The 23347-nt window shown below is 45.3% G+C and overlaps 1 protein-coding gene across 1 annotated transcript in view; it reads left to right on the forward strand.

Annotated features, from left to right (window-relative positions):
* Nucleotides 1-23347, forward strand: part of SDC2 (syndecan 2) — a 94317-nt gene extending 70970 nt beyond the window's left edge. Inside the window, exons 2-5 of the mRNA XM_081111573.1 lie at nucleotides 13367-13478; nucleotides 17702-17835; nucleotides 20979-21114; nucleotides 22095-23347. Coding sequence (XP_080967699.1) covers nucleotides 13367-13478; nucleotides 17702-17835; nucleotides 20979-21114; nucleotides 22095-22258 — 546 coding nt within the window. The 3' untranslated portion in view covers nucleotides 22259-23347. The remainder of the gene's footprint in view (nucleotides 1-13366; nucleotides 13479-17701; nucleotides 17836-20978; nucleotides 21115-22094) is intronic.

A 23347-nucleotide genomic window follows, 5' to 3' on the forward strand; every position in this document is an offset into this window, starting at 1 on the left:
GGAAATTGGCTCTTGATGCTGGTGAGGGTTTTTAATATAATTTTTAAATGAAGATGCCAGATTGCGCTGTACGCACATTGTAGCTTTAAGCATCGATTTCTCACCTTTTGAAATGCTTGAGTTTCTAAGAGGCCTGATGTGGAAAGGCGGGTTTGACAGGGTAATAGATCTACTCGCATTCCTGTGAAAAGACTTAAAACATTCTGGTATTTGGACGTTCAGTCAGGATGTGACCACTTGGAATCATGACTGTCTTATAAACACAGGCTTAGAATTGATAGTTTTCTCTAAGAATAGGCACAGAGAAAATAGAATATTATCTTGCAAATGAAGAGTGGGACATGCCAGATCTCCAATGAAGACAGATTTCCCTTTAATCTTTCAGCTAGTGTCACCTGCAGAACAGCCCTTACAAGAGTTGCTGAGGTTTAATCAGCATTTAATAATTACTGCATTCGTTCGACCGACTTTTCAAAGCAAACATGTCCCTTGCATGCAAAGCAGCTTAACAGATGGTTTTCTTATATCTGCTTTTAACTTAATTTTGAAGATATATTTTAACTTTAGATACTGTTTCATGTTAGCGAAGTCTAGAGAAATTGATGATGGTTTCTTAGCATGGGATTCTCTTCTTAAAAGCCGTGAATGGGAAAAGAATCAATATTAGTGATTTCCAAGTGGCAGCTTTTTCCAGAGCCCCCGGCACGATTGATCACAGCTGCTTTGGTAAAGGATTTTAAAAGAATAATCTGCATTAAAAACATTCTTCTCTGGTATGAGCGTCAGCAGTTCCCAGTGTGTTTGGGGGGGGGGGGGGGCTGTGCTGTGATGCGGCCACTTAGAGGGACTGTGGCTGCCCCGTGGGCCAGGGCGGGGGGCAGAGGAGCGGCTCTTAGTTGAGGAGCTGTTGGCTTGCATGCCAGAGGGGTTACCCGGGCAGCTGCAGTCATTCGGCCTCCAACGCAGGAGGGGCCAGAAGCAAGTGGTTTTCGTACGAGCAGTGTGCAAGGTTAACAGCAGGAAGAGAGAGCCGGAAGTATGTCTTTGTTCCGAGCCCTGCTGTGGGCAGGTGTGTTCCGTCAAAGGGAGGAGTCATGGAAGCTGATCGCTTCCCAGCCTCCATGTCCTGAGAACCGTGTGGAGAGGAGGACGCATCTTCATGGGCATCTAACACATGAGCCCGTGGCCAGGCTATTCCGAGGCCGCCCGCTGGTCCTGTACCAGTTAAATAGCCAACCTGGCTCTGTGGGCAGAGGCACTGGTGGAGGCGGGGTGCCTGGAGCGGTTAACTCTGTCCGAAACGGGTCTCATCTTGAAAAGCAAGTGACAGGACCCGAGTGAGAGACCATGGCTGTGGGCTGGGCTCCCACGGTGTGTCATTCTCGGGGAGACGCTGTGCTCTCTGGGAAGTGAAGACGTAACAGGTAGCCCAGGTGGCTTTCCTCCTAAGAAGGGGTGCTCTTTGACATCGGTTGCTTCGCAGAAGGCATTTGCAGGAATACGATGGCCCATTCATTTGCAAGGAATGGAAGATCCTGGGGATGTGGGAACTTTTAGGAAATATAGTGTTCGGTGTATCGTTATCATTTTTTATTTTGTACCCTTGGGTGCTAAATCACCGAAGAGGCCTCTGGGATGATTTGCTTCAGAACTGGGGAAATCGCCCTGGCCCGCCAAGGGCATGATGTTCCTGCACTGCGGTTCCCGCCCTGGTTGGGGCCTGTGCTGGAGGCAGCCAGGTGATGCGGCTCTCTCACATCGATGTTCCTCTCTCTTTCTCCTCTCTCCCTCTACCTCTCTCTTCCACTCTCTCTAAAATCAAAGGGGAAAAAAATCCTCTAGTGAGGATTAACCAGCAAACAAACAAAAAAAACCCACAACTGGGTGAATTAGCCAGAAAGCTGCTTTTATTACTGGACTCACTTGGAGGGGAAAAAATTACTTCAAATGGTCAGATTTTTGACTCATAACTATTTGCTTTTCTTTATGTCCCATATTTTTTTGGAAAACAAAATGCTATGTCTCTTCCGAAATGGTACTTTTGAATGTGTGTTTCAACTGAGACTTAATTATCCTGGAATTACCCTGAACCACCCCCCAATTTGGGGGCAAATAATAGTAATAATATGCTCTTTTCAAGTACGTTCTCTAAAGTGCTTTTTAAATCTTTTTTCATTGAGCATGTTATCCTACTATCTCAGAGAGTTTTCTCTTCCTCCTCCTCCTCCTCATCAGATCATAAGAATCAGAGTACAGGGTTGCATCAGCAGACTGTCTTCCTATGGACAGTCTGAGCGAGGTAGATCAGAAGGACAGGAGGCGGCGCTGAGATGGATTAGGTTACAGCCGGGAAGGCTTTGGCTACATGTCGGTTTGCACAGCCAATAAAGTATGTATTGTTGGGGAGGGAACTGTGACTGTCCACAGGTCTCCTTTCCTCTTCATTTGGCAGGACCATAAATGTTATCTTCAATAAATTACTCAGGCACCAACTGAAGTGCTTTCTGAAACGCATTTGCCTAGCGATGGCACAGGTCCTGTGACGGTGTGCACACTCCCCGTGGAGCGCGCCCTTTTGTCTGGGAGCTCGTGTTCCTGCCTCCAGGGTCATGCCGCAGCCTGGGGGAGGCCCCATTTCCCGGGGAGTGTCATGCAGCGTTGTGATGGATTTCATAATGGACTCTAAATACCTTTAAATCCTTTCCTGGTTCCTCCATCAAGGAAGCCATTTCTTTAAAAGCTGCTGGCCCTCATTGTTAGTTTTACTTGGCTAAAAAAAAGTTTGGTCAAGAGCAGTTCCTTTTATAATATAGCAAAAAGGAATCCAGGGCCTGGGGCTGTGAGTCTTGGGCGGAAGCAGGGTATTTTTTCCAGGCGATCTCAGGAATGCGAATAATCTTTTGGGCACACCGTGCAACCCCACTGTGACTTCGCTTTGAGTATTAACAGTTCGGAGCAGCTTGACTCCAATTTTGAGATCAGCGGTCTCATCACCTTTTGATTGACCCCCTTGGGCTTAGCTTTGCTTCTTTCCAGTAAAGGAACCAGCTGTGAATGTCATCTTCTTTGAAAAAGCTCCGTGAGGTCAGGTAGTCACTGTGTTGACCCAAAGGGTTTCCTGGAATCGGCAAAAGGAGAGGCAGTCCGAGAGGCTCCCTTTGCAGACAGACAAGCTGAGAGTGGCGGGAGGGCCCTGGACAGCCAGAGCAGCGAGGGACATCTGGGGGGCTTGCTGGCGTGGCCCCCGCTGCAGGTGGACTGTGCTGGACGGGTGCTGCTCTGGGAAAGCCGGCAACCTCACCTTGACATGGAGTGGCTTCCTGGCCTTACACAACCCAGGAGGAAAGAGCAGCTGAGGAGGTGGGTAACTAGATTCCGGACATTGTAGAACGGGACTCTTGTGATTGAATATCCCTCTGACTGGACCTTTGCCTTTGTGACTTCAGAGTGGCACTTTCCCACGGTGTGAAGATTTGTTCATGCTGTCATGTATACACCCATAGCATACTGTGGGTAGATTTTTAAAAATCGGATGCACTTAATCTCTGTTTGAATGTATTAACTGTTAAATAATTCATAATTAAGGTTTTAGAAGTCAGTTGTACTGTTTGGAAGCTCTCCTTGGTCATTTGTGACCATGGACTCTTTGGTTTTGTGCTTTCTGTACATTTAGCACCGTGTGTGTGTGTGTGTGTGTGTGTTGTTTAATGTAATAGTAATATCAATTAGGAAAGAAAGCATTCACAAGCCCACCTCACTCTTATTCTTTTGTTTTTCATTCCCATTTCAGCGCCTGGTCAAATGGATATGAAATTTTAATAGAGTTTCAATATTAGAAAATATTAAAACAGCATACTCTTTTTAAATTTAACGTGTAGTCTGAACATTCTTCGTTGTTGTATGGTATATGATTTTTAATGCTATGAGAAAATTCATGGCATATGTAATTCACATAGCTACCCCTCTGTAGTTGGCCTTCCGTTGCCTCTTTTCTTTTTTTAAAATTTATCTTTATTGTTGCAAATATTGCAAATGCCCCCCTTTTTCCCCATTGACCCCATCCATCCTGCCCCCACCCCAGGCCTTTACCATACTACTGTCTGTGCCCATGGGTTATGCGTATTTTTTGACGAACTCAGTGATTTCCTTTAATGCAATAATAAACACCCCAACTCTTCTTGTTTTTCGAAGATTTCCTTAGGATAATTCCTGAGAGCTGAACTGTCTGGTGAGAAGGTCTGATAGATTTTAGATTTCCTTAAAATGCATGAGCAAAGTGCTTCCCAAGGGGCTCATGCCCATTGCTGGTAGGTGACCCCTATTCCATAGTCTTTACAGGCCAGTCGTAAAGCGTCCATGTTCGTGCTAACATTCAGTCTCGGTGCTGGCTTAGCCCTGAAGCCCGGGCTCCTGTGGGAATCCCATTTGTCAAGTGCTGTGGAGCACAGGTTCCTTCTCTGCAGGGCCCGGAGCCTGGAAGGGCAAGGCCCGCCCTTGGGCCCTACGATCTTGCCCATTTTCCTCTGGCAGAACTGTCAGCCCCCATGTAGGGTGGAGAATATAGGTGGCTGTGCCTTGGGGCCCTAAAATTCCAGCAGCTGAAAACCCCTTGGAGTGAAGTATTAAATCTAAACCAGAGTTTGTGGGCTTCCTGCGCTTGCCGTGGAGTCTGTTCCATTATGGTAGTTTTTACAAAACACTTCTGAATTAGAAATAAATTCCAAATCTCTTTTTTCCCCCCTCTCCTCCTGCCAAACACCACCAGGAAACAGAATCTCATTATTTCAGTCCGAATATATTAATACTGACCCTCTCCGGCACTTGGGACTTTTCAGGTTAGACTCACACGGCTTCTATTTTTACTCTAGTCTAAACTGTGGTCATATGGATAGCAAAATAAATACTGGACTATTCTAGCTTGAGTGGTGGAGAGGCAGCGTTGCTTATAATAACATGGCTACAAACTTCTTCCCTCTGTTTGATATTCCAAAAAAGGAAGAAAGCCGGACTTGGAGCACATCTGTAAGTCATGAACATTTTCCTTTTGTGTGTCATGCATATTCAACATAATCCCACTCAGAGTCCCAGGCGTGGCTTTCATATACATTGCTTCAGAGAAATCTGTTTTTGTTGCCAACAAATTTAATTCAAGACAAAGGTCCCTTCCCTTCTCTTCCCTGGACCAGGAATCCAAACACACTCCCACTCCCCCCAGATGACTTTTTATTGCAGAGGAAGGAGATAGGTTTTTGTTTAGTATTAGCAACACACCAGTTTCAGGAGGAGTATTTTTTTAAAACGTATTAATTGAATTTTATAATTCAAACTAGAGTCCTGGTGCATGGATTTGTGGACCAGTGGGGTCCCTCGGCCTGGCCTGCGCCCTCTCACAATCTGGGACCCCCTCGAGGGATGTTGGACTGCCGGTTTTGGCTCGATCCCCGCAGGCCAGGCCAAGGGACCCCACAGGTGCACGAATCCGTCCACCTGGCCTCTAGTATGCATATAAGATCTTTGGTTAATCTCTTTCCGCCCTCCCCCCTCTCCCATTCCCTCTGAGATTCATCAGTCTGTTCCATGTTTCCATGCCTGTGCATTGAGCGTCTGCCCCCTGGTGGCCAGTGTGCATCATAGCTACCAGTCGAGTGGTCAAACTGTTGATCAGTCGCTTAGGCTTTTATATAGAGAGAGATATTTCAAAACTGTCAGAAGAACATAAACTGAAAATTCCCTCCAGGTGAGACCTTTTCCTTTTAATTAGTTGTCTCTGTCACTTCTCTAGGCTATAAAGCTTGGGGTCTGTCAACAATTTGGGTGCAGAGTTTCGATTTCTTTCTGCTCGGCTTATTTAGTTAAGGGTTCTTGGAACTCCCTGAAATGGTGGCTTATAGAAACTGGGGTGTGGATCACAGGAGTTTGTAGGTGATATGCCAGTGATAGGATTATTGATAGATGAGCATATTCTCAATGAGTGTCTGTGATTAGGGCTGTTCATTGTTACCCAGTTCCAGATGAAAGGGATATGGAACTGGGGAGTTGCATCCAGCTTATTGTGTGTGTCCCGATGCCTTGGGGGAGGAGGAGCGTGCAGTTAGATAAGCACCTTCGATCTTCTGGGTCATCATATCTGTGATGCCCTTTCATTCACCCAGCAAACCACTTATTGAGCCGAGCTACTGTCCTGCAGACTCAATAGACAAACATTTTGGGAAGGGAAATAATTCTAAGCACAAGCTATGCCAACATACATACAGTGAGGCGCCTTTTCTGAGAAGGATATTGATCCTGTTTAATCCTAAATACATATTTAGATGAGCCAAGTGTCCCTTTGGCAAGAGTTTTTTGTTGTTGTTTTTGTTAACGTGCTGATTATTGTGCTGAGCATTTTATTAAAGAAAGATTCTATTTGAGCTTTGTTGGCTAGGAAATCTAACTGCTTTGAACCATATTCAGGTTTTTTGTGTGGTTGTTTTAAAAAGAGGAAAATTTTTACAGTGAAGTATACTAGCTCAGTGTTGCTTTTTAAAATGCTTTTCCAGCCATTTCAATGTTCTCCAAAGGCTAGCGCTGTGCCGGGCTCGTTGGAGGCGTTCTGAACAAGTTGATTGTTCCTTCTAAGCTCATGCTTGCCTTCCTGGCGTCCTCCTCACAGGTAGTAAGAAGGCTGAATTCCAGGTGTCCTTTTTAAAGAGACCAAGTAAGAGAACATTGGTTTAGTTTACCCAGATGTGAGGGAACCAGGTAACTTCTTTAAAAAGTGTGGTTATTTCTTCTCACCAAATGGTTTAACAGCAGGTTCAGCGTTTCAGAAAAATGTGCCCTCTTGTTGGGCCTTTACAATATGCTGGTTCATAGAGCACAGTGATCGGCCTGGGCCTCGTCCAGAAATGTACATTCTGAGTGACGAGAGAGAGTCCACTCCACGTGAGGCATCCACCAGGAAAATCCAACCCGGATCTTGAGTTCTCAACGATCGGTTCACGCTTAAAGGAATGTAAATACACACAGTAGGAATTCCGTCATCTGCCTGCGTTGGTTGTTTCAAAAGGTTTATGGAACCAGTCGTATTTCTCTCCATTTGTCTGTAATTTGGATTTTTTTTAACTTGATTTTTCTTTTGATCTTACATTTTTATGAGCAGCCCAGTCATCCTTTAGTCGCACATTTCACACTCAAATGTGATTCTACCTCTATATAACCTGATTTTTTTCAGAATTGGGTTTATTTTCCTAAGATGCACCAATAAATAATTCAAATTCGTACCCCATTCTATGGAAGGAAGGTGTGCTGACGTGTTTCTTAAAGGAAAGGATCTAGCTTTCTTTGTAATTAAGAACCTAGTGTTGGGAGCAGTTCTGAGCTGAAGACCTTTCTTTAGGTAGTGATTTAAGAACTTTCTTCCACGTGTGACCTCATCTTTGACCTTGACTTTTGTATGCATTATATAAAGGATGGTGGAGCAAGCCTGGTACGTTATTCGGTACCAGGTAATTGTCTGTAAACAAACCTTAAGATAAGTGTTTGTAAATACAACAGTATTTGATTATAAACTTATCTATCAGTCATATTTCATACTCAAGGAAATAGTATGTTTTCCTAGTAGTAAACATATGGTTCTTTCTATTACAACTTTGGTTCAGGAGGAACACCTGGGGGAGAGAAGGTACTACTAAACATGAATGAACGGCATTTGCTAGACATGGCTCCAGGCTTTTTCGCTGTGGGGAACTGAAGGGACATGGGGCAGAGAAGAAACTGTTTAGCTAGAGCTCTTAACTCTTAACCCAGAATTTTCCCATCTATAATGCCACGAATGCTAGTTCTAAAAGACTTTACATAGCCCTCGCCAGTTTGGCTCAGTGGTTAGAGCATCGGCCAAAGGGTCCCAGGTTTGATTCTGGTCAAGGGCACAAACCTCTGTTGCAGGCTTGATCCCTAGCCCTTGCGGGGCACGTGGGCGTATGCGGGAGGCAACCAATCAGTGTGTCTCTCTCACATGGATGTCTCTTGCTTTCTGTCTCCCCCTTCCTTTCCACTCTCTCTAAAAATCAATGGAAAAATATCCTTGGGTGAGGATTAGCCAAAAACAAACAAACAAACAAATAATAAATAATGAAAGATGTTAAATAGATACTCTGGCTCTGCTAGGGGGTGGGGTGGCGGGGGGGGGGGGTAATGGTGGTGGTGGAGGTGGTGGTGGTGGTGGTGGTGGTGGTGGTGTGAATTTCCATGGCCAGTGTTTGAAAGGACTGAATCCAGCAGAGTGCAACATGATTATTACTCCTCTTCTCACGGCCTTTTTATGATTATATGCAAATCACAAGCAAAGCGGGTGGGGATAGGCGTAGCGTGGCCAACACTGTCATTGAGTTCACATGTTGAGGCTCACACGGGCTGGAATCCCTGCTCTCTGCCTGAGCTGGCGGTCTGTGGGCCAGCCTCAGTCCCTCAGTCTGTAGTAGAGATTGTTGAGACGATGAAGTGTGCCAGTGCTTGTAAAACACACAGCTCAGAATGCCTGGCACATACGGGACATTTAACAGTTAGCTAGAGCTAATCCTTCTGAACCCCAGGCCGGATGGCTCTGATGTCGTCATGTTCTGGGTTGTCACAGTGCAGCAGAAAGAGCCCCAAGTAGGGTAACCAAAGTTTTGGGGCTCCCTTTTGGCCAGTAACTGGACTGGATGATTTTTAGCTAATTTGCCACTATAGTGTTCTGTTTCTTTTAACTTTTGAAAAAAAATTGATGCCTATAATTTCTTAGTCAAACTCTAATATTATCGGCTCCTTTGGGTTACACTATAGAGGCCAGAATTGGCAAGTTCATTTAAAGGGCAAGTATATAATCTCTGAGCCACTGTGTGGGAGAAATTATTTCATTTAATATGTGTGTCAGCTAGTGATAAAATAATTTACTAAGTCACCTCCAGAAGGATAAGCTAAAGTTAGTCAGTTTGGCACTTGGTGATCACCCTAAACGTTAGTATAGAATCGACATCAGGACTGGCTGTGCCTTTATCCTAAAACCAAAGGCAGCATCTGCTTTCCGTGATGTGAAACAGAGGGTAATGTCAGGCCACGTGAATATTTTACTGTTGTGTCCAAAGGCTAATTTTCTGAAGGTTGGGTCCAGGGGTGGGTGTTGTTCGTGGCTGTCTGACTTTGTTACTAACCTAAGTTTAAACCGTGAAGTGATATATCACCTACTGCATTGAGCTTTAATGATCTTACCTGTTCCACTAGTTTAGGGCATTAGAGGGCATGCATCTAGCGGATAAAGCAGTGCATCTTCCAAGGAGGACCTGGGATTTCTGAAGAACAGAGTCCCACGCGGGCAGGTGGAAGGAAGCAAGATAGTTCACGAGCCCTTTACCTCCATGAGAAAAATCCAGCAATTAGTTCAGTGGCTGTCTCACAGCTTTTTTTTTTTTTTTTTTTTAATATATTTTATTGATTTTTTACAGAGAGGAAGGGAGAGAGATAGAGAGTTAGAAACATCGATGAGAGAGAAACATCGATCAGCTGCCTCCTGCACATCTCCCACTGGGGATATGCCTGCAACCCAGGTACATGCCCTTGACCGGAATCGAACCTGGGACCCTTCAGTCCGCAGGCCGATGCTCTATCCACTGAGCCAAACTGGTTTCGGCTCACAGCTTTTGTTTGCTGAGAAAACGGACTGGTTTGTTCTATTTCTTATGAAAACCCAAGGCTGGTGTTGCATTAACATTTCTCTGGGAAGACCTGCCTCGTGTATGGAGGCTGTTCAGTGCTTCAGTTTCCGCGCTGGACGTGGCACAAGCAGGCGCCTCTATCTCCGTCTGCTGCCGATTGCCCCTCGTGGTATCTAGTTGCTTTCCACGACAGGCGTGCTCTTCTGTTTGCACCTCTGGCATGAGCCAAGGGGAAAGGTCTGAAAGATGAGCTTTGCTTTTCTTCCAGCTTGTACTCCAAGCCCTGTTAGCCAGCAGGATTGACACGGCCTCACAGAAATGGCCAGTCCCAGATTAAACAACCTCACCGTGAAATCCTCCGGTAGGGCTAGGGCAGCTGCTCCAGATTTGGGGGCCACGCCTCTGCGCCCTCCCTCCCGGGGACTTTCATCAGGTGTCTCGTCCAGCCAGAGGGTGTTCGGAGGGTGTCCTGGGGGTTGGCTGGGGGTGGAAGCGGTTGTCTGGAGTCGCCCCTTTTGGTGGCTTTCTCGAGAGATGCACATCGTCTTGACCTAAGGCAATGGTTGGCAAACTGCGGCTCGCAAGCCACATGCGGCTCTTTGGCCCCTTGAGTGTGGCTCTTCCACAAAATACCGACTTCTGCGCATGGGCCACGAAGTTTCAGTTGCACTGTACGTGCACGCCCGCACATGGTATTTTGTGGAAGAGCCACACTCAAGGGGCCAAAGAGCCGCATGTGGCTCGCGAGACCTAAGGGAATGTTGCTGCATAATTCATTTCCCTCTCCAGGCATGTTAACTGCAAAAGTCCTTTTAGCACAGTGTGGCGTCTCCGCAAAAAGGAATGTGTTCCATTCGGAAAGGTATTTTCTGTTTAAAGGCAAGACACTGGAGATCTTCTTGGAGTGTTATCTGCTACAGAGTGAGGAGGGCCCACTTATTGTGAAATTGGACTCTCTGGACGGAATTCGGGAATTCCTCCCAGGTGCTCGGCGCTCCTGGCATCAGAGCAGATGACTGTGGGTTTGATGTGAGATTATTTGCCACACGGGACGATGGAGGAACAAGTACCTTCAGCTCCGTTTAAGCACATTAAACATCCTGGCCCTGCAGACCCCAAGCAGCCGAGGGCAAGTCAACTGCTCTAGACACGCCCCGACCTCCACGCCTGGTCTTGTAGCAATTTGGTCTAACAGCTCCTTGCAAGGAGCCCATGGGCACGGGGAAGACAGTTGCTTGTCAGGCTACTTCTGTGCATGGACTGGGAGACCTGTGAAGTGTCCAGAAGTCTCTGGGAGATCTTTCTGCCCATCTGCTTTTTAGTTTGACGGATGTGTCAGTCCGGACAGCTGGGTCACCTAATGAATAGAAATTTAATTTCCACACAGGGATCAAATATCTTAGTGTTTTCCCTCCCACATCCAACTTCCCTGACAGAGCCAAGAGGAAAATGCAAGTCATCCAAGGAGTTGCTGATAGGTAAACGGAGTCTTTTACTTACTTTTTAAAAAGACTCTAAAGTTACTTAATTGGATGCAGTGCAACACCGTATGGGGCAGATGATCGCCCAGGCTCAGACGTGAGAGATTTTAATGATCAGAACCCTGGAGCTCTTGTGATATGTGTTAATTCTGAAACCTGAGACAAAGGCTACTTCGTTTTAGGTCATCTCAGTGGACAAATATTTGTTAAGAACCCGTGCACTTTGGGAGGGGCTGGGAGCATCCACAGGCCATGAAGACCTGCCTTCAGTGAGTTGTACTCAGCTGAGGGGTGAGAGAAATACACACGTAACAGTTAAATAACTGGTGACTATTTATGTCTCAAATTGTTCATATGCTACAAAATCCCAAATAGTCGTTTATAACTAGGGAACATATAAGGACCGGAGAAGTCAGAGGCTGTTTGGGAGTAGGTTTTTAGAAAGATTGAAAGAGCACAGGACAAAGGTTAATGCCAGCAGGACTGAGAATTGCTCTCAGGTGGGAGCACAGATAGCCCACGTGGCATTAACTGAGCACCTACTATCTGCCAGGCACTGGGACTGCAGGGAGTTGGGGTAGATTAATGACTAACCGAGTACAGTCCCTGCCGTCCAAGGAGCTGTGAGTGTCATAGGGTCATTTAAGTTGATGGCAGAGCTGTAGAATGCAGGGTTCCTGACACGGTCCACGGGCTTTGGGAATCACAGCCTGGAATGGTGATAGCCTTGGAAACCGGTCTAATGCAGGATGGATGGCCTCAGATCGCAGAGTTAAGCTGTGACCATTCTAGCAGAAAAATTCCAGCACACTCCTGGCCCAGGGTGGTCATTCAATGCCCAAAGCCAGCCCGCTGGAAACCAATCCCTAAGGTTTCGGCTCAGAATGCGCCGGTGTGTGGTAGCTCAAATACAGCGGGTTCCCAGGCTCTCCTGTCAGTTGGCACTGAAGCCTGGGGGGGTGGTGGGGAGTGTGGGCTCAGGTTTAAAATACTTCGGCGTCCCCAGCCAGCAGCTGAAACCTGAGAGAATAAAGTGGTAGTGTTGTGGAGGGCTGGGCCCGGCTGTCCTCCTAGGAAGGTTCCAGCCATAGAACAGAAAGTTTCATTTTCAGAGGAAATCTGATGAAAGCCAGTGTACTGAAGGAAACATACTTTTATTTTATTTTATAATTCCTGTTAGGAACAAACATTCTATTTGACTTTTTAAAATAGGACAATAATGAGCATGACCCTGTGTCCAAACACAAATATTGTTTAGAGACTGAGTCTGCTTTATTTGTTTCTGGGCTTCTATGAGATATTGGTGGTGAAATATCAGTTCACTAAAACCATTTGAAAAAAAATTGTATGTCTACTCTGCCTTCAATGCATACGTGTTACTCCTATTAAAGAGCTAAAAGCTGTGGAACTGGTATACTTAGTGAGTGATCCGTCATAGCCAGCGAGCGATTCGCTGTTACCAAGTGGCAGTAATAGAAAAAGAACGTGCGAGTGTGGGTTTAGCTGCATCGGCCGTGAAGGCCCTGCTAAGCCAGTGAGCCCTGGAAGCGGGCTCGCGGTGGGCTTTCGCCCTTGTCAGTTGAGCATCACTGGCCTTGCTCCTCGGAAGGTGCCGTGCCTGGCCTCTGCCTGGATCTGGGCTGTGGCAGGAAGCTCTGGACTGCCCAGGCCCCTGGGGAGCACTTGGCTGTAGTGATAAGCGTGGCCAAAGCTCTGAGCAAGGCCAGGCTGGCAAACGTTGGCGGGCCTTGATGGGCCCCTGGGTGATGATTTAGCCTAAGCACCTTCATACCTTTGTATGCATCCCCAGGAACGTCTGACATGATGTCAGTGTTTTGTAGCTTTCCCAGTAAGGGTGCTGCACAGTGACAGACAGAGTGAATGCCGGAGATGGCTTAAAACTAGCCCTGGGCCTCCGAAGCTCAGGTTTAGCAGAATGTAACCAAATCCGCGCGTGATAGGTGCTGTGGTCTCTGTGCCATTTTCGTTCTGTGGATTAGGCCACATCGGCCTCCCTAGGGGCATTCGTCTGTGATCAGCCCTTCATGCACATTAGCACGGAGTCCCGAGGAAGGGCAGGGCCAGAAGTGGGGGTTCAGGGGCACAGAGGAGAGGGAGGGGTGGTCACTGCGATATAAACCTGAAGAGTAAGGCAATAAGCACATCCCTCATTTCCTCACCATCCTGAATCCCTTCTCTTTCCTTTCTCAGAGGGCAGAGCTGACGTCTGATAAAGACATGTACCTGGACAACAGCTCCATTGAAGACGCTTCCGGAGTGTATCCTATTGATGACGATGACTATGCTTCTGCATCAGGCTCGGGTAAGGCCGGGGACGTCACGCTCGCCTCCGTTCTCCATGCTGGCTCGCGTGCACGCACACATGCACCCACAGTGTCCTGGCTTAGACAGGGAGACAGGCAGGGTGCACAGGGGTTAAGAGCATGCTCTTTGTGTCCAAGTGCCTGGCTGTGAATTCTAGCTCCCCGTCACCCACGCTGTGAGATCTTGGGAGTGTATTTAACTTGGCTGGACCGCAGCTTCCTCATGTATAGAATGGGAGGTCCCTACCACATAGGCTTGCTGTGAGGATTAAAGGGGTTGGCACATCTAAGAGCTCTTAAAAGTGTGCTGCTTGGCATGGAGTCTGTGTTCTGTCAACATTAGCTTTTAATTGTATTACTCAGGGTTTGAGAGTGACGTCATGAAAACCACTCCTTCAAAACAAATCCTTCAAACACTAGTTTTTATAAAACTGCCAACCCTATGTTGAAGATTTTGGATGACACCAAGGAGAGTTATATTTAGTTAATCCTAGGGTATTGCTCAAAAGTAGAAGGGAGAACGTAGCAGAGATAGCCTCAGCTCCCTGGTGTATCAGTTATCTGTTGCCTCAGTGATGCCGTGTAACAAACCATCCCCAAATGTTGAAGATAAAAACCACAGTCACTTATTTAGCTTATCGTTCTATGGGTTGGCGGTTTAAACTGGGCTCAACGGGCTCCTGCACATGTCATTGGTCAGCTGCGGGTTGGGAATGCAGCTTTGCTGACCTTGGCTGGACTTTGTCATATCTCTGGAGCAGCTTGGCAGACTTGGCTCTGGTCCACACGGCCTCTCATCCTCTGCTAGGCCAACCGTTTGTTCACAGGGTGGAGGCAGAGATCCCAAGAGAGCAGAACTGTGCAAAGCCTCTTAAAGCCTCGGCTTAGAACTGGCACAGCATCCCTACCACCTTTTATCGGTCAAAGCAAGGCTAGCCCTTACTCCGCCTCTTAACGAAAGAGCTACAAAACGACACTGCAGAGGATGTGGAACAAGGAGGAATGAGTGATTCTGGCCATTTCCACCATCTACGGTACATAGTACATGTTTCACCTGTCCCAGGAATGGCTCCTAAGAAGCTGAAAAGAGGAAGAGCTTGTGCATATATTTAATTAATGATCAAGTTTGGGATTTGTGGTCAGCAACACACTAGGAAAGTCTTATTTAGGACCTTTCTTGCTTTAAATTGCCATTGTAAATTCAACAGATGGTAAAAGTTAGGCTGAATATAGTTGTCTGATTAGTGAGATTGGCCTGGCTTCAGAGTGACCCAGAATAAATTCAGATCTACTGGGTCTTTGGTAGAGATCTGGCTACATAAGAGTGAGTGTTTTAAGTTAGCAAATGGCAAGCCTGAAAAAGACAAGTGAGGTTGTGGCTGACCTAGTAACAATGAGCTTACAGTGCAGTCCTAATGTAAAAATAGCCCCAGTTATTCTCGGGAGGGTGATATATATTGCACGCACAGATTGAGTGTGAAAAGAGTGCTTCTCCATAGCCCACAACTCTATTAATATATTTCGCTCATGGCACCTCTTTTTCTCCTTTGGCACCTGAACAGCGCTTCGTAACTGTCATCTTCAAAATGTCCCAGAACATAATAAACATGGATAATGGTTTACCTGCATTTCACAGAACCTAGAATCCAAGAGTTGGTAGAGATCTGTAGCTGTTGTCCAAGTCATTTTGCTGATTTCTACTGATTGTCTTTAAGTTTCATATCTACACAGTCCTGTTCCTCTGCTAACCCCCGTCTCCCCATCAGGGTGAAAGGGGTTTGGAGTGAGTCATCTGAAGTCCTGAGCCCAGTAATCAGGTGGCTCAAGTAGAGGCTTAGATGTGGGCTGGCATTGCTCTGCCCTGGCCCCAGCCTGGGGCAGATGATTGCTGCAAAGAAGTTCATTCAGACCAGTCATGGAGGGAAACTTCAATCAATAGTTATACAGATAAATGTGTAATTACAAACCATGATAAATGCAATTAGGGTAAGAGAGGTGGTACTGAAAATTAACTTAACAGAAGACTCTGAGGTCTTTCCCGAGGAATGGCTTTTGTGCTGAGATCCAGAGGTGAGTTAGGAATCAACTAGGCTTGCTTTCTGGCAGAACAGGAGGGAACCACATGGGACAGACAATAGGGAAGATGTTGTCACGGAAGCTGGACAGGTAGGCAAGGCTGGGCTTGAGGCATTTAATGTTCATCTCAAGAGCAGTGGAGAGCCATTGTAATAGTTTTTTAAAAAATATAATTTTTTTTTTTTTATTTTAGAGAGGAAGGGAGAGGGAGAGAAAGAGAGAGGTAGAAACATCAGTAATGAGAGAGAAGCATTGATCGGCTGCCTCTTGCACACCCGACCCTGGGGATTGCGCCCACAACCGGGGCATGTGCCCTGACTGGGAATCGAACTGTGACCTCCTGGTTCATAGGTCAATGCTCAACTCAGCCACTGAGCCACACTGGCTGGACCCATGATAATAGTTTAAAGCGGGAGGAGGATGGGGTCACAGCTGATGTGTGTATAGTGGACTGAAAGGGGGCTATTAGGAAGAAGGCAGGTATGATGGTTCCTGGAAAGATAACCCTGGCTTGGATGAGTGGTTGCCCTGGGACTGTAGAAAGGTGTTAGGGTGAAGAGACATAAGAAGGTAAAATCAGTAGAACTGGGTGATTAGCTCGATGGGGTGGGAGGAAGAGGAAGTCAGAGTTGTGGTTTATAGGAGTGGAAGGTTCATTCATTGCAAGGTGTTCACCAGGTTTGTGGGGCGAGAGGGAGGGAGATGATGATTTCTGTTATGGATGTTTTAGAGGTGTATAGTACAGTTGAGTCATTCAATAAAATGTCAAGTAGGCCTGTGGATATGTAAGTCTGAATTTCAGAGAAGTGATATAAGCTAATATATAAACTTGGGTTTCTTTTATATTTGGTTGGTAATTGAAGCCATGAGCATGGATGAGATAAAAAGTGCAGAGTAAGAAACCTAGGGCCACCCAGCCAGTGTGGCTCAGTGGTTGAGCGTTGGCCTATGAACCAGGAGGTCACAGTTTGATTCCCAGTCAGGGCACATGCCTGGGTGTGGGCTTGATCCCCAGTGTGGGGTGTACAGGAGGCAGCCGATTAATGATTCTCTCTCACTATTGATGTTTCTATCTCTCTCCCCCTCTCCCTTCCTCCCTGAAATCAATATATATATATATATATATATATATATATATATATATGAAGAAGCCTAGGGCCGAATCCTAAGGAAGTGTTGATATTTTGTGTTTACATAGAAGACAATGAATCTGCAAAGGAGACAAGTAGCCTAGAAGTGAGGGGGAAGCCAGGAAGTCAAAGTCATAGGAGCCCAAAGATCAAGTTTCAAGGAGATGATGGTTGACAAGAGTGCAGTGATGCTAGGAGATTTGATCACATGAGAACCACTATGGACAATGCCACTGGGTCTAGAAACATGGCGGACCTTGGTGACCTTAACAAAACAGGACCATAGTGTGTGTGATGACAGGAAACATCTACAACTAGGGGGAGGGGAGCAGATGCTGCGGAAGTAAGCCCGTGAGTGGCCACAGCACCAGTGGAAAAGTCTGGCCAAGCCGAGGGGACCCAGGGCAGCAGCTCTCTCAGAGAGGGATCAGCCATGGGAGAGTTCTCCTTTTTTGGTTATTGTTTTAAAATAGAAAATAGAGAGAGCATGTGGAAGGGAAGACATCTCATTGAGCAGGAAAGATCAACCATTACAAATAAAAGAAGGGCTACTGAGGAATGTTCAGGATAATATTTTTTTAAAAAAATATATATATTTTATTGATTTTTTTTACAGAGAGGAAGGGAGAGGGATAGAGAGTTAGAAACATCGATGAGAGAGAAACATTGATCAGCTGCCTCCTGCACACCCCCTACTGGGGATGTGCCCGAAACCAAGGTACATGCCCTTGACCGGAATCGAACTTGGGACCCTTCAGTCCGCAGACCCGATGGTCTGTCCACTGAGCCAAACGAGTTAGGGCATCAGGATAATATTCTTTTTAAAACTTGCCAGGCTACCCACAGATCCACTTTGAAATCACTCCTTCATCCCAGTGCACACGGCCGAGTTCTTGCCGAGCAGCCGTTTTGAAGGAACATGGCTCTGCGGGTGTCAGCTTTGACAGGATCATCGGATCATGTGGAAACCTGCATCGTGATTCATGTACTCGGCTCCTCTTTGCTTCTTCCCCCAGGAACGGATGAGGACGTGGAGAGTCCCGAGCTGACAACATCCCGACCGCTTGCAAAAATCCCGCCCACTAGTGCTGCTCCCAAAGTGGAAACCACGACACTGAAGATGCAGAACAAGATACCTGCTCAGACGAAGGTGGGCTTTGTTTTGCGTTGCGTTGTTGGGTTACTATAAACGCTCCTTCATTTAATGATACAGACCAGTTCTTTGAAGGGGTCCCGTTTTAAAATAGGTGAGGACAAATGGTCTTTTGTTACATTGTTGTAAATGACTCTGACTTACCCCTTATGATGGTTTAGACTTTTACTTGACGACTGCTTTGTGTGTTAAGTAGACTTTGTTTTTATTTTATATTTTAACATATTTTCATTGATTTCAGAGAGGAAGGGAGAGGGAGAGATAGAAACATCAGTGATGAGAGAGAATAGCTGATGGGCTGTCTCCTACTGGGGATCAAGCCCGAAACCCAGGCATGTTCCCTGATCAGGAATGGAACCATGACCTCCTGGTTCATAGGTTGATGCTCAACCACTGAGACACACTGGCCAGGCAGGCTGTGTGTTTTCAAGCAGTTTTAGGTTACAGCAAAGTTGAGTGGGAAGCACCAAGAGTTCCTTTTACCATCTGGCCCCACCTACACACAGCCTCCCCGACTTTCAACAACCTCCACCAGAGGGTAAGTTGACATGTCATTGTCACCCAAAGCCCATACTTCACATTCTTTGAGTTGTCATTCTTTGGGTTCTGACAGATGCATAATGACGTGTATCCACCATTGTAGGGCCATACAGCACAGCTTTATGGTCCTAAAACTCCTCTTTGGGCTGCCTGTTCTCCCCTCACCAAACCCTGGCAACCACTGATCTTTTCACTGTCTACATTGTTTTGCCTTTTCCAGAATGTCATATAGTTGGAATCATACACTATGTGGTCTTTTCAGAATGTCTTCTTTCAAGATATGTGTTTAAGGTTCCTTCACCTCTACATGGCTTGATAACTCATCCTACTTACCTACTTTTATCTTATATATGAATATTTTAAAATATATTTTTATTGATTTCAGAGAGGAAGGGGGAGGGTGGGAGAGAGAGAGAAACATCAGTGATGACAGAGAATCACTGATTGGCCGCCTCCTGCATGCCCCCTACTGGGGATAGTCCTGCAACCCGGGCATGTGCCCTGACAGGGGAATCAAACTGTGACCTCCTGGTTCATAGGTCGATGCTCAACCTCTGAGCCACACTGGCTGGGCTACATAAATATTTTTTAAAGGATGGTCCTTTTAAAGGAACTCACAGTCAAATTAAGAAACAAAATCATTTTTATTTATTTGGCTCAAGCCAAGAACATTTATTTTCATTGCATAAAGAATTTGTTCTGGGTTAAAACCATTGGGAAACTTACATGTGCTGAAACAGGTTATGAAATAAGGAGACTCCAGATACTAATTGCAGTAAGTTTTTCTCAGTCTCCACCAGCCCATCATCAATGGTATATAAACTTTGACCTGAGAGTGTTCTTCATTGGTAAAACAAACAACAACAACAAAAAACACCTCGAGGTCCAGAAAAGTGGTGTGACCTAGGGTCACAGAGAAGCTACTTGCAGCACCCAGGTCCCCTGAGGCCCTAGCTCAGGGCTCCCTGAGCTGCAAGAATGCATGAGTAGAGGTGAGGGTTATAGAGCAAGCCTGTGGGGGGGCGGTAGTCCCCACAGAGAGGGATCAGGAAGAACCCTAGGAGAGCAGCTGGAGACAATGCCCGAAAGGAAGCTGTCGCAGTGCCCGGTGTGGCCAATGGATGGAGTAAGAAGGGCTCCAATGCCCTGGGCTGAACAGCCAGCACGGAAGGATGGCCTGAGGTCAGAGGAGTGTGAGAAAGTAGAGATCTTTTGCAATGTCAACTAAAACAACCTAACCATGTCGTCAGGATTGTTATGAACTCTCTATCTTGCCAATACACGTGATTTTGTTATAAAAAAACACCATGAACTAGTTAAACAATCCAATCAAAAAACGGGCAAAGACACTTTTCGAAAGTGGACATACAGAAGGCTAAGAGGCATATGAAAAAAATGCTCAAAGTCACTAATCATCCAAGAGATGCAAATCAAAAGGACAATGAGGTATCATCTATACCTGTACAAATAGGTATCCTCAACAAATCAACAAATGACAAAGTGCTGGCGAGGATGTGGAGAAAAAGGAACCCCTGTGCACTGCTGGTGGGAATGCAAACTGGTATAGCCACTGTGGAGAACAGTATGGAGTTTCCTCAAAATTTTAAAAATGGAACTCCCATTTGACCCAGTAATGCCACTTCTAGGAATGTACCCCAAGAAATCAGAAATACCAGTCAGAAAGAATATATGCACCCCTATGTTCATAGCAGCGCAATTTACAATAGCTAAGACTTGAAAACTGCCCATCAGCAGTGAGTGAATTAAAAACTGTGGTACATCTACACAATGGAATACTATGCTGCTGTAAAAACAGAAAGAACTTTTACCATTTGCAGCAGCTTGAATGGACCTGGAGAGCATTATGCTAAGCGAAATAAGCCAGAAAAATAAGTATCGCATGATCTCACTCATTTGTAGAATATAATGAACAACATAAACCGATGAACAAAAACAGATTCAGAGACAGAGAAGCATCAAACAGACCCGTCAAAATCACAGAGGGAAGACCTGGGAGGGTGGTGGTAAGAGATCAACTAAAGGACTTGTATGCATGCATATGAGCATAACCAATGGACACAGGCAGTAGGGGGTAAGGGCCTGTGCTGGGGGGAGGGAGCAGGCTGGGAGAGAATGGGGGGAAAAAAGGAGATCATGGAATACTTTTTAACAATAAAGAACTTAAAAACAAATGAACAAAAAAACCATAGAACTCACCCATTTGGTAAAAACATCACACAAAGTGATTATCCCAATTATTTCCTAAACTCATTGTTTGAAGAAAAAGAAAAAAGCAACTTTGAAATATACTTACTCTTTTTTAAAAAAATATATTATATTGATTTTTTACAGAGAGGAAGGGAGAGGGATAGAGAGTTAGAAACATCGACGAGAGAGAAACATTGATGAGCTGCCTCCTGCACACCCCCTACTAGGGTTGTGCCCACAACCAAGGTACATGTCCTTGACCGGAATCAAATCTGGGACCCTTCAGTCCACAGGCCGACGCTCTATCCACTGAGGCAAACCGGTTAGGGCTACTTACTCTTCTTTTTAACACATTAAAAAATCTTTACGACCTTTCCCTTTTTCCATACCAGTCACCTGAAGAAATTGATAAGGAGGAAGTTCACCACCCTGACTCAGCAAGGAAAAGGGACCCAGAGGAAGAGGACACAAATGTGTACACCGAGAAGCACCCAGACAATCTGTTTAAAAGAACAGAAGTCCTGGCAGGTGAGTCGCCTGGCAGGGGTCAGGGAAGAGGGTCCTTAAATGGGCCTCTCTGTTTGTCTAAGTGAGGTTCAGGGGTGAAGGCAAAGTTTGCTGAATGTCACCTTTCTATGGAAAGCAGCCTGGGAGGGGGTGGGGGGAGGGGAGGGGAGCGGGTGTCCTTCCAGAATGAGAGGCAAGAGTTAGGCAAATGTCCTTACTTTCTGTCCACTCCCTCAGGCTTGCCTCGGCCAGCTGTTGTGGGGGAGCTGCGGGTGGGGGCAGAAGAGGAAAGTTAAGGTCTGAATTGGTCGGAACAACTGGGCTTGGGGGAGGGCAGGATGTGAAGAGCCCTCAGTCTTGCTCCAGATCATTCTCAACGTAAATGAAAGAGAAGGAAAAGTTCTTCCTGGAGAAGGCAATTGACACGAGTAACACCCAAGGCATGGCGGATGTTGCTCTCTCTCATTGTGACGTATCTGATGAAAGTATGAACATCTGATTTTAAAGGGGTCGACTGGCAAGATTTAAGAACACGATATCCTTGAAAGGATAGCCCCAGATTCAAGTCTAGAAAAAAAAAAAAATTTGCCAGCTTTTTTTTTTTTCCTACTCTTACAAAACTTAAGTAAATCATATCATGTTTTGTTTTCATTTGAAAAAGCAGTTCGCAGATGAGACTGTGAAGTGTGAGAACTTGAAAAGGCTAAAGAACCTTAAAGGATGGAATTAGCTGAGCCTCACAGCTAGATTTTTCTTAATGAGGCTTTTGGGTGATATTATTAATACAAATCAAAGACAGGATGGTACCTTCCTGAGGAATGCCAGATTTGCACAATTGCCCGGTTGCTTCGTTGAATCCAGGTTTTAACATTTGGGTTTTTTTTTTCCCCCTCCAATTAAGCCTTTTATGTAAGTGTTGTGAAATAGGTGGGGCTTGACAAAGCTACTTCTGCAGCCCCCGAATCTCTTCTGAAAGCGGTCTCCCCTTTGGTGTGTTTCAGCCGTCATCGCTGGCGGAGTGATTGGCTTCCTCTTTGCCATTTTCCTGATCCTGCTGTTGGTGTATCGCATGAGAAAGAAGGATGAGGGGAGCTACGACCTAGGAGAACGCAAACCATCCAGCGCGGCTTACCAGAAGGCACCTACTAAGGAGTTTTATGCGTGAAACTCCCACTGAGTGTCTCTATTTATGAGATCACTGAACTTTAAAAAATAAAGCTTTTGCATAGAATAATGAAGATCTTTGTTTTTTTGTTTTTGTTTTTCATTAAAGAGCCATTCTGGCACTTTAATGATAAAACCCCATTGTATTTAAAACTTTACATGTATTTTCTTTAGAACAACATAAAGTTAAAACTTAACATCTGCAGTGTTCTGTGAATAGCAGTGGCAAAATATTGTTATGGAAATTCTCAATGTTCATGGAATCGGTGTAAACTTCTATGCGCAAATGATTGTTTTTCTTCAGTGGTTCGAAGATGAACGGTGTTTCATTTGTGTCAGCATGTCTCCGATGGACCTAGCCAAGTTGGTCTTACTTTGTTAATTTATCTGTTGTTCCCTTCTTCTCCCCGGCTCTCCCCTCGTGTCCCGTGAAAAACAAAACAAAACTCTACGCCTTTTGTAGCTGTTACGGTGCAATTTGTCTTTGGATAATTTAGATAAGGGTAATTTAGTGTATATATGATTTTCAAATATGTAAACTTTAACCTCCACTTTGTATACCTTTTTTTTTTTTAAGTGTCAGACTATCCATTTTACACTTTGTTTTTCATTACCTGTAGCTTCAGGCAGATTTGCAAGAGCAGAGTAATGTGTAAAATTGGATTATTACCAGAAAACTGTTTAGTCTTATCGAATCAGATCTTCTTTTGGGGGGGATTTGATGTGAGTTACTGACAACCATCAGCAAACCCAAAGATGCTAACAGTATTTTGAGAAGTTGCTGCAGATTCCTTTGGCCACTGTATTTGTTAATTTCTTGCAATTTGAAGGTACGAGTAGGAGTTTGAGGAAAAATCAGTTTTTGTTCTTAAAAAATGCATTTAAGTTGTAAGCGTCTTTTTAAGCCTTTGAAGTGCCTATGATTCTATGTAACTTGTCACAGACTGGTGTTAATGAGTATATATAACAGTTAAAAAAAAGTTGGTATTTTATAAGCACAGACAATTCTAATGGTAACTTTTTTGTAGACTTATGAATAGACATAAATTGTAATTTGGGAACATAAAAACTACTGAATAAATCATGTGGC

This window comes from Myotis nattereri (genome assembly GCF_964212035.1).
Source record: "Myotis nattereri genome assembly, chromosome: 17".
NCBI classification, from domain to species: domain Eukaryota; kingdom Metazoa; phylum Chordata; class Mammalia; order Chiroptera; family Vespertilionidae; genus Myotis; species Myotis nattereri.